The 11,694-nt window shown below is 33.5% G+C and overlaps 2 protein-coding genes across 5 annotated transcripts in view; one reads left to right on the forward strand and one right to left on the reverse strand.

Moving 5' to 3' along the window:
* Dop1 (dopamine receptor, D1) overlaps positions 1-7,146 on the forward strand; it is a 56,744-nt gene extending 49,598 nt beyond the window's left edge. Inside the window, exons 2-7 of one of the 2 annotated variants that reach the window (XM_033350312.2) lie at positions 2,772-2,841; positions 3,278-3,587; positions 3,676-3,817; positions 4,148-4,251; positions 4,645-4,927; positions 5,668-7,146. In XM_033350312.2, coding sequence (XP_033206203.1) covers positions 2,772-2,841; positions 3,278-3,587; positions 3,676-3,817; positions 4,148-4,251; positions 4,645-4,927; positions 5,668-5,952 — 1,194 coding nt within the window. In that variant the 3' untranslated portion in view covers positions 5,953-7,146. Of the gene's footprint in view, positions 1-1,809; positions 2,842-3,277; positions 3,588-3,675; positions 3,818-4,147; positions 4,252-4,644; positions 4,928-5,667 lie in introns of those variants that run through there. The other variant, XM_076624862.1, reaches the window with a different exon arrangement.
* MetRS-m (Methionyl-tRNA synthetase, mitochondrial) lies at positions 6,611-11,687 on the reverse strand. 3 transcript variants are annotated; one of them, XM_076624858.1, is made up of 8 exons: positions 11,135-11,687; positions 9,881-10,042; positions 9,507-9,781; positions 9,212-9,437; positions 8,908-9,134; positions 8,605-8,839; positions 8,470-8,526; positions 6,611-6,891 (listed from the first exon to the last, which is right to left on the reverse strand). In XM_076624858.1, the coding sequence occupies exons 1-8, from the start codon at positions 11,385-11,387 to the stop codon at positions 6,626-6,628; spliced, it is 1,701 nt and encodes a 566-aa protein (XP_076480973.1). In that variant the 5' UTR covers positions 11,388-11,687; the 3' UTR covers positions 6,611-6,625. The 3 variants fall into 3 exon arrangements, with proteins under 3 accessions (XP_076480973.1, XP_076480972.1, XP_033206201.2); XM_076624857.1 differs by lacking the exon at positions 6,611-6,891 and having other exon boundaries at positions 7,955-8,526; positions 9,227-9,437; XM_033350310.2 differs by lacking the exon at positions 6,611-6,891 and having other exon boundaries at positions 7,955-8,526; positions 11,135-11,685.
* Between the last annotated feature and the right edge of the window lie 7 nt (positions 11,688-11,694).

Raw genomic sequence — 11,694 nt, forward strand, 5'->3', positions numbered from 1 at the left:
GAGTAAACACCTTTCTTTGGCAGCCAAACAAAAAAAGAGGGAAGGTTTAACGAGGTTTAACAGAATTTTAACGTGTTAAGCAAGAAAGATCAGTCACCCCGTCACACGAACTGATAATCTCTTAGGCATAATAATATTTTTGCTCGGATGTTTTTCGCTCGTCGTGCGTCGTTTCGTTTCTGTTAATTCTTTAACGCTCAAACCGCATAATCGTTATATAAAAAATATAAAATCCATAAATACGTTGTATTTTGTTGGTTTGAGATCAAAGAGACCAATGAACCGATCGCAACAGGTACTTTCATTTAGAAATTATTCCTATGTATGATGTTTCAAACAACTTTACAACATATCTATACGCTTAATTTAATTTCCAACTGAATATTATAGCAAAGATTTTAAGGAAATAGATACCTTGCTTTATTTTTTCAACGATTCGATATGGATGAAAAATGTTTCACGAATTAAAACGTAAAGATCTACTTCGTCGGAAGTGAAACAGCTGTTTTGCCAGAAGAAGCTAGTTTTCAAAGACGGATCATATCGTATGTAAATTTGCAAGACCTAAAGCCGACTCAGCTAAAGTTGTTCCGACTTTATTAGCTATTAATTTCGTGATTAGAGAAATTTCCAAACAAGAAACGATCCGGTTAACAGGTTAATCAAATAAAGCGTAAAGAGTAATAGTCGTTACGTACACGTTCGATGGGAACGCAAACGAACTAGAAAATGTGAAAAAGCTAACAAACAGATAAAGACGTAATTCCGACAAGAGCCTCTCTAATTATCTCCGCGACAGATATAACGTAATTAATATAAATAAAAGTCGGTTTAAGTGCAAGCTCTGCTGCGTTACGTTAAAAGTATCTGAATACGATCTGGAGTGTCGCGAAGGCAATTTTGTTTCACGTATAAAGTAAACGTGAGTAACAATTTGCTTTGTTGATGGCGTCTACCTTTTTAATTAAGTAATAAGCCTAAAAAAGGGCGAGAGCAGTCTATCACCGCAATGAAATGTTTCCCTTTGCATATGCATGCGTTACACTACGTCCAGAAAATCAATGCACCTGCATACAAGCGGTGCGGAGGTTTTTTCCAACAGGACAGGGAAGAAAAAATACGAGCGCCTTAAAAGCGAGGGCGGACCACGGGAATTTCTAGTATAGCGGTTAAATACCGCTCGGTCGACATCAAAGAACAGGAAAAATCGAGTGGCGTTAGCGTTAAGAATCATTGCTGTATGGAGATTACAGGGGAACGGTACATGTAACAAGTACAATTCCGTTGATTGTCCGATTTTGTTGTTGTCTGGTGTTGTTTGGTGGTTATAACAGCGTACTTTAATATAACGCGATTAAAAAAAAGATATTCGATCCAAAAATATGAACCTTCCAGCAACAGATGACAAATTCACGAAGTTTCGCGGAGAAACTAACAGCGTTCCTAATATTTAAAATGTAACAAAAGATATTTTTCAAAATACCCGCATAACGAAATTTAATAAACAGTTTTGGTAATATATCATTGGTTTGACAAGGTGATGGATTTAAAAATGTTCTCGCGTGAAAAATGTAACTTATCGTATCTTTTCCCCGTGATCATCAATATGAAATAAAACGCCGGTTTTATCCGTAAAAGGTATTAAATATTAGCCTCAAACATTAAATATGATGCTGTTGTAGTATTACATATCGTAATGTCGAAGAAACTACCGTAATATCGTACATCATAATGTTAGAGATCTAATCCATTGATTACCTATTTGATATTAAATACGCCTTATGAATACTAATTGACAATTGACGATGACTTTATTTAAGGAAAGAATTACAAAAACCGGTATGAAAGTTCGAATAGAAAAGAAACATAAAACCCGAAGATGGAGAAAGTCGAATTCAAATGTCGAATTTCGCCTAAACAAACACGCGATCAAAATATTTACGTGGTAGAAAATGAGAGGAATGATCGGAGTGTAGCTCATTAACGTATGTTAATAAGAAGAAAGTGAACTTCTAGAAATGTTACCGACAGACTATTCATAGAGACATATACCTACGTAGTAGAGGCTTTACCCTGACACCCTTCATCTCACGATATTTTTATGTGTCTTCGAGATGGGATAGGACGGCTTGACAGACAACGCGTTCAAGCAGAAGTAAAGAGCCTGTAAACCCAACGTCATCTTGATCCGTCTGTAGTATCGATTTTCCGTGAATACGAATCTCGAAAGTATTCCCGGTGTATCTACAGCTTTGGCGTGAAATATCGGGAAAATATAAAGAGAAAATAGAAGTAGCGGCGCGGCGTGTACGTGCGCGCCACAGTATGCCATTTTCAGTCAGAAACCCGTGCTACATTTTTAGACGGGCAAGAGACTTTCTATCCCAGCGTATATGAAGAAAAAGATGTGAGGGTAAGAAGTAGTAAGAAAATAGGGAAGAACTGCTTTTACGCCTTCCATATAATTCTCCAAGGAAATATTTTTTACCTATTAACATTATACATGGTGTAATTCAACCGCAGAATTTAACCAAACCTCGTCATATTCTATGTGTGTACTCATCTGCTGAATAATCTTAAGACAGTTACTATTCTTAAGAACTGGAAGAAGTTTAGCGATCGTTAAAAGACAAAGTTTGGCTGTTAGGTCGTGAAACTGTCTACATATACATTAAAATTGAAAAGAATAGTTTTGTACATCGTTATAATTTACAAATTATAACGCACTGCAAGATTTAATGTACATGGAAAATGTGTTTGCCTGTTTACAGAACAACCTGACAGACGGGGAAGAAGATCTGCCTGAAGACAGTTTCTCGCTGTTGTCGGTGCTTCTAGTTGGTTCGCTAAACTTCCCATTTGATCGATCGCGACTCGCCCCTCGAAGACAACCCTCTGGGAGGCCCTTCACTCGAAAACTTTGATCTAAGCTCGCTAGATGTATCCCTTTCCTGTTTCATCCTCTGTTCCATCTCTTACTGTCTTCTGTTCCGTTGTTTCTTCACGCCTTTCGTATTTTCTCCCGCGTCGATTACAATTTGTTTATTTTTTTATCTTTCTCGCTTACTTTTCGCAAAAATGAAATATCATCGGATCGTTTCTATATCAAGCATTTATGAATCTCCCTTTTGTTGCTTTTGTATGGTAAAAAAAAAAGCGTCCGATACGATCATACATTCGATGCACCTCGACTCAGCTCTTCGAGGGGTGAGTGATACTGTTCGAGCAAACACCATCGATTCTCCGCTAGTCCAGTTTCTTCGACCCATTCTTTCAGGATTTCTCTTTCTGGTCTTGATATTCTTATCCGTGGCGGGCAACATTTTAGTCTGCGTGGCAATTTACACGGACCGCGGTTTACGGAGAATAGGAAATTTATTCCTGGCCTCCCTCGCTATCGCCGACCTGTTTGTCGGTTGTCTGGTTATGACATTTGCCGGGGTGAATGATCTTCTCGGCTATTGGGTATTTGGACCGCGATTCTGCGACACCTGGATCGCTTTTGACGTTATGTGCAGCACTGCCTCTATTCTGAATCTTTGCGCAATCTCTCTCGATCGTTACATACACATAAAGGATCCGCTTAGGTAAATATTCTTTGTTATGTTTAACCGTTTAGATATTGTATCTCTCCTTGATAATTTAAATAACTTACACTTATCGTTTCGCGGTCAGATACGGTCGTTGGGTGACAAGAAGAGTCGCGGTTGCTGGAATCGCTATCGTATGGTTGCTCGCAGGACTCATATCCTTCGTGCCAATCAGCCTAGGCCTTCACCGAGCAGATGAGCCCGTAATGTATGACGATGGTAAAGAGGTACGTACGATAAATGTTTGGTTATCGCATGAATTCTGTCTGCTTCTTGATTCGTATCAGTAAGCCATTAATTTTACAAGTAAGTAACAGTGCTATGTATAGTAAATCGATTGAGATAGTATCTCACAGTCTAAACGGTGTAGAATTTCTAGAATTTACAGAAAGTAGCTTATCGAAATTTCCTATTTTTTACAGTTATTGAGAAGCAAGACAGTTCAGTAATTTATTTTTTGCTCGTTAAAAATCTATATATCTGGTATGATGTATAAAAAAGGATGATCCTTTGTTTAAATAACTGCGCGCCTACTCTTCGATCGTTTTATCTTTCAGGAACATCCTACGTGCGCCTTAGACCTTACACTCACCTACGCGATAGTTTCCTCTTCTATATCTTTTTACGTGCCCTGCATCGTAATGCTGGGGATTTATTGCAGGTAAGCTCGAAATAATTTTGAGAAAATTTACTTGTACAATTAGACAAATGACGATCAGAGGGAAAAGACGTGATATCTTCTGAGTTTTAAAAATAACTATTGAAATATGAAAAAAAACGTTTGGCTCCAAAATACAATAAAAAGACGATTTCAATAACATAAGATTGATTGGGTATGTATTGAATTTCAAAATAGCTTCCTTGGAAGAAATAAGAAATTTATAGCGCGCTTCCCCTGCGAATATAATAAACTAATATCACGAACTTTCTAAGACATTACGATTTTTTCCCATACAAAATAATTAAAAACAAAACTTGAAACCCGTTAATTATAAATTATCAAGATATACCATTCAAAGATGTTCTCTCTTATGATATGATTTGGTATTTCCAGGCTCTATTGCTACGCACAGAAACACGTAAAAAGCATCCGTGCAGTAACGAAACTGCCGGATACCTCAATGGCCAAGAGTTTTCGTGCGAAAAGTACTCGCAACAAACCACCAAAGCCGCAAACAAAAACGAAGCCGACAAGTCCTTATCATGTGTCTGATCATAAAGCCGCTATAACAGTGGGTGTAATTATGGGTGTTTTCTTAATATGCTGGGTACCCTTTTTCTGCGTAAATATCGTCGCTTCATATTGCAAGACCTGCATATCAGTCCGAGCATTCCAAGTATGAATATGTCTCTTTCTTTTCTCACAAGATATCGTTTCGAAAGAAAACAGATATGCACAGAACCGTACTCGAATGGATTTTTTAATCATTATTTTTAAAAAATGAATATCTGCTTTTTCTGCTATTTTTCATTAACTCACTAAGGACCAAAAATGCATTAAGGTAACATACGTAATATCTTTTTAGTCATTTTGAATTATTGAATCCACTTATAGTCCATATCGCAATTATGAAAAGAAATTTCAAGCATTTGCTCAATATCGTTACCGTTACTAATTTCTTCTTCAATTTAGATCCGATAATTTTATGAAATTTAAAGAAATTCAAGTATTTTATATCACTATGGTAAACTATTTTTGTTCAGTTTCGATTTGTGTATGAACTTCTGTAATATACCTACTACTCTAATACATTTTTATAACTTAAAAGAATAACTCATTTTATTTATGTTTTGTAATAATGTCTTAATTATTTCGCTACATGGTCCTTATTGGATTAAACCACGCCATCATAAAAATATTTTTCAAAAACATCTTTTATACTAATTAAAGCATTTTTAAACGACTCTTAACCTAATACAATCGAACTTCGGTAACTCGTATCTCAAGCGAAGAATTAAAGAATTAAAATCTCGTAAAGGTTTTCGAATTATAGAGACTTGATCGAAGTTCGACCGTATTATGATCATAAAAAAGATGTAAAAAAGAAAACACGAAACAAAGTTTGATATGTAACAGGTACTCACTTGGCTCGGCTACAGCAACTCGGCCTTCAATCCGATCATCTACAGCATCTTTAACACAGAGTTTCGAGAAGCGTTCAAAAGAATTCTTACAAAGGGTGCGCGAGCCCGAGGAAACCAACCGTCGACTAGCGAATGCGGAGAATTTCGATCCGTGGTTGTGCAAAAACGAAACGGGTCTATGATCGAATGTAATATTAGTCCAAGATCAAGCGCGGACAGTTGTCAAGTCGGAATGATGGCGCAAAGACATCGCGATACTATCGTCAGTGCGATATAATCAGACTCGAATTTCTCCCTTCAGATTTATCGATCTTCCTATCGAACGAATATTGCGCTTCAGCGCATAAAAGCGCGCATTTCGCCTTCCTGCGCATTTCGCGAATTTAAATACAGTTAAAAGATTTTCCATCGCGGTCATTAATCCTATGTAAGTGATTTTATTAATAACACGTAACACGTTAACACGTTGACTGCCACGCGAATTTTATATATTTTGCTCTTTAAATATACTATATACTTAATTTTTATAAAATATTGTATTTGTGCATTTTGTATCTAACAGTGTTATCTAAATTATTCATATTGTTGAAAATTTGTTAGTTTCTAAAATTTATCTTATTTTAATCATTCGAAAAAATTTGGTAACATGTGTCATCGATAACCATCGTGGCAATCAACATGTTAATAAAACCATGTCGGAAATATTACATCCCTCCTGTCGTCAGTCTTGCGCGTGGCACTCTACGTTCTTGGTACGAATTTTTCGGTCGAATCGAAGAGCGTTACATGAACATATCCATATATAGTAGTTAAAAAAAGTATTTATACATACCTTTATTTTTCATTTTCATTTTCACAGTATCATTTTTTTCTTTTTCTTTTTTTTTTTTTGTAGCCATATGAAAGTACTATTAAATGACACAAAATTTAATATATCTAAACCTAATTAATTAGTATGTAAATGCTATAATAGATACAATGGTGTACAAATACTTTTTATAGCCACTGTAATTTTTCAAGTTCTCATAATGGTAACGGGTGGAATAAAATTTACAACCATCTAGAACAGTAATCGTAACCGTCGTTGTCAACTTCAGCTTTACTGTTTCATTATACAGAAAATGTATTACAAAATCTGCAAATGCTTTTCGAGATATCGAATTCGTTGACTTATCGAGTTCTCCTCGGCAGATATTCCACGTATTTCTCGTATCATCTGCAACAAACAACCACGTACTTTACGCATAAAATATCTCGAAATAATATAGATTTTATCGCCATGAGCAACAGTCACCAAGTAACAGTACGTTCCCTTTCTTTTCCTTTCCCCTCTCACCCCAAACAGAAAAAGGTTACATGTGGATTTTTTTTGCTGAATATTTTTCTTTCATCCATGGTGAAAGGGGAAGAGAATTTATCGATATAAATGGACGGTTAAGAAAAAATATTTACTTAAAGACAATCACCAAAAGGTAGTTCAAAACATATCCGTGAGACATAATCTGCTCTTACACTAAAAGGAATAAACACGAATTATCAAAAAAAAAAAAATCGAACAGGAGGATATCAATTTAAAAGTAAAAAAGAACAAAAAAAATAAGGATTAAAATTCGTGAGTAGAGAAATTCGAAACTAGTATTTAGGTAACATTCTCATAAAGCAATTGTAATTATAAAATCATGTTAATAGCGCATCTACGATGTGAAGCTGGATGTTACATTGAAGTACTAATAGTAACGTCTATCGAATCGTAGCTTATACATATTAGTACTAGGATCGCGGTGGAATCCGCACAGATTCATTTTCCATCTTGTAAATAGTCATTTATTTATTTTTCTATTTGACGGGACACCAACACGCGATCCACGTATTTTTGCATTGTAAGCGATATTTCGTTTAGGTGCTAACGTGTGGCAAAACTGTTGCGCAACCCGTCGAATCTCAAATCTGCGTCACTTATCTAAACGAAAAAAATCCTTGCAATATGCAACCGACGCTCATTGAGTCTCTTCCATCATCTATATCAGCGATTTGCAATGTGTACTGCATTCCGACAAGAGAGAGACTACAGTTAGGGTATCGTAATAAGATAAAAAAAATACAGAAATCCTACGTTTTTTCTGTCGGAATGATACGTGCACGAAGTCGATGTATACTAATGATATATCTGAATGATCGTTCTCTGTAAATATATTAACGTAAGACTTCCACGCGAATATTAAATTTGCAACATTTTATTACATCCTTATCATCCTATCTGTTTATTAATAACTCAAATATTCAATGTTTTCTCAATTTTTTATTTTTTTAAAAAATAATATATTCTGCGTCAAAACGTGTCTTGTTTCATTCGAAGCATTTGTTAAGTGAATCGGTTTTGTATCTTCCCAAGTACGATTGCTTTTTGAAACTTGAAGAACATCAAGAAGATTAGAAGCTGACTTTGGTATAATGGGATACAATACTAAAGCAGCTACTCGTAGATTTTCCAAAGCTAAAGAGATCACAGCTTCAAGTTGCTTTACAGAGTCGAGATCTTTGGCTTTGCTTAATTCCCATGGCCGATGATGTTGAAACATTTGATTAGCAATGTGCAACATATTCATCACAATATCCACTGTGCAATACAAATTATATTTCTCATAATATTCCTTAGCTTTTTCACTTAATTCTTCCAAAGCTACTACATTTTTACGAGCTATCTCGGATTTTAAAATGTTTATATATTCGGCAGAGTTATATATTATTCCGTCTGGATTAATACTTTTACCAAAACAACGATTAAATAAATTACCTAGTGTATCAGCTAGTTCAGAATTTAGTACATTCTGAATTTTTAAATTGTTATAATCTACAAGGAAGAAATAAGATATTAGAAAATAAAGAAAGGGCAATATTTGAAACACATACTACACATTCTTTGTCTTACTTGCATCTGTGTGCAGCACTGCATGTCGTAAGAGAAAATATCTTAGACCATCTTGTGTAAAATTATGCATTGCTTCAAAAGGTGATATTACATTTTCTTTGGATTTTGACATCTTTTTATCTTTAACAGTCCAATGTCCATGACATATAAGTTTTTTTGGTAATTCAAGACCAGCAGCCATTAAAAATGCTGGCCAATATATACCATGAAATTTCAATATATCCTTTCCTATAACCTAATTTAAAAATATTCTTAGATTTGTATAGTGACATTCTCAAATTAGAACGAAGTAAAGACATTTACTTGTACAGTTGGTGGCCAAAATTTTCTAAATGAATCATCTGGATATCCCACTGAAGTTAAATAATTGACTAATGCATCCAGCCATACATATACTGTATGAGATTCATCAGAAGGAGTAGGAATTGCCCAAGACACTCTCTTGATAGGTCTAGAAATGCTTAAGTCTTGTAAATTGTCTATCCACGGAATCAAGCTCGTGTGATATATTTCCGGTTCTATTACATTTGCTAAATATAATTTCAACCATTAAAACTGCAATTTCTTTTAATTAAACCAAATTTGTTAAATCGAATTGTATATATACCATTTTTCAACCAACGTTTTAATTCATTTTTAAAAGAAGACAATCGAAATTTATAACACTCTTCCTCCATCCATTCTAACACATCTCCTGATTCTGTATATGCTTCATTAATATTTGCAGAATTCTTTTTTACTACATCTTTATCTGGGACAAATGCTTCTTCTGATACATTATACCAACCAGAATATTTTCCTTGATAAATATATCCATTTTTTTCTAAACGATTCTGCAAAATTTTATCTTCATGTATTTCTCTATCCATTCTTATTGATTAACACTCTATAAGTTTAACTACCCAAAAATCAAGAACTGCTTCTTGATGTCGTTCTTCAGTTGTTCTAATAAACTTTGAATATTCAACATCAAACACATCACACATTTCTTGAAATTGACGTGAAACCCGAGTACAATATTCAGGAATAGGTAAAGTCACATTACTTGCAGCTTTCTGAACTTTCATGCCATGTTCATCTGTACCTGTACATAAAAACACAGAATGTCCTAGCATAGCATTGAATCTAGCTATGGTATCTGCCAAAACTGCTGTATAAAGATGTCCTATATGTGGTCCTAAGGAAAAGTAACAAATCAATGTTTTAATATTGACTGTCATAATGTATATTTCTATGCATTTATAAAACAAATTCTTCTATGTTTATAATAACATACCAGCATTAACATAAAATATAGGTGTAGTAATATATATGCTTTTCATTGCATGATCACTAAAATTCCTTTTTTTAACATAATTCCATGGTTGTGTTCTTGTCATTACGAATGGAAACATCCACAAAGACTGAATATGACAAGATCTTGACAGATGGACTGTAACTAAAATTAAAATCAATGTATATTAGAACTATTCAAAACAATGCAAATGCATAAGATATAAAACATCTGAAAATCAAGTGTAGTAATTGTAGTTGATAAATAACTCAATACAAATATTTTACTTCATCATTTATTTTCGGAGCACTATATACAAATTCTGTATATCCACAGTATCAAATAAAATATAATTACAATAAATTTTATATGCAAATATTCAATTATTGTAATTCCAATTGTATTGATTCTAACTGTGCTACAAGATCCATATACTTAAATTCATCAGGCTTATTAGTAAAAGTTTCCAATAGTTGTAATCTCTTTGTATTGTCTGTACAATAATATAATTGTAATTCATTCACTAAACACTGTGCTTCTTGCACGTTAATGCATTTTTTATCAAATTCGCCGCGCATAAGAATAATTCCTTTGTCATCTCTTAATTCTGTATAATGAACCAAAGTTAGACATTCTGGTGCATTCTCTTTATGCGCTTGATACCACAAAAGTGGTGTCATATGGATCTCTAATCCATAGAATTGACTAACAATAAACTCATATCCTTGTTTCCTAGGTAATGGCAACAAAAATGTTGTATGATGCTTCCCACGTTCGAACATTTTATCAAATTGCTCTGGTGTTAATATACCACATATGTAATCTTTATCTTTATGATAATCTTTCCAAATTTTTACAATCTCATCCTTTGATTTATCCTGAATCATATCAACTTTCATTATGGTATTTAAGTGAGCTTGCTCAGGTTGCTTGTTCTGTTTCAAATATGGTTTTGCTTGACTTTGATAATACTTATACTCGTCTTCCTGTTTCTCTTTAATTTAACAATATATATATATATCAAAGAAAGCAACATATAATACTTACTTATGAATAATTATTAAAAAGTAAAAACAATTAAGTAGTATGTTGTTATATCACTCACATATTTTTTCTATATTTTTATATTTTCTATATTTAAATAATAATAAACGAATAACATATATATATAATAAAAAAAAGTATATCGATTTTCATTTGATAGATTAATAATAACAAATATTAAGTATTTGCAAAATATTATATAGGTTATTATACCTTTCCTTCCTTGAATCTTCTTTTCTTCATTTTCGACACGCTGTAAGAACTCATCTGGGCTAGTTTGTTGAAATTTCGCTATTTTATTAGCATATTTTTCAAAAAAAGGATTTTTTTCAAGTCTTTCCAAAACTTTTTCAAGCTTTGTACAAGTTGTCATAATGTATCTCTTATTGCAATTGTTTGTACAAAAAAAAACGTTTTTCATAGATATTAATATTGGTAGTCGTATTGCTTGTGAAGAAATTGCCATGAATCATTCAATATTTGTTAGTTATTAATTCAACAATGTAAACGTAAAAAAGTTTTCATTACACGTTTATCTTACTATATATACATATATAGCATACATCTTAGATGTCGCTCAGTACTTTACAAAATTTGGAGTATTTTGCGCTGAACACTATCAAAATCATAAACAGAAAAGTGCTTGTAACATTTTCTAATCAAATTTTCATTCAATTTAAAGCAAACTATAAATAAGAAATGCAAAACGCATTTCGTATCAATTTCTAATAAGTAGCACAAGGTTCCGGTACGATCAGTAATGTATCTATGTA

Source organism: Bombus vancouverensis, chromosome 15, assembly GCF_051014615.1.
Source record: "Bombus vancouverensis nearcticus chromosome 15, iyBomVanc1_principal, whole genome shotgun sequence".
Classification (NCBI taxonomy): Eukaryota; Metazoa; Arthropoda; class Insecta; order Hymenoptera; family Apidae; genus Bombus; species Bombus vancouverensis.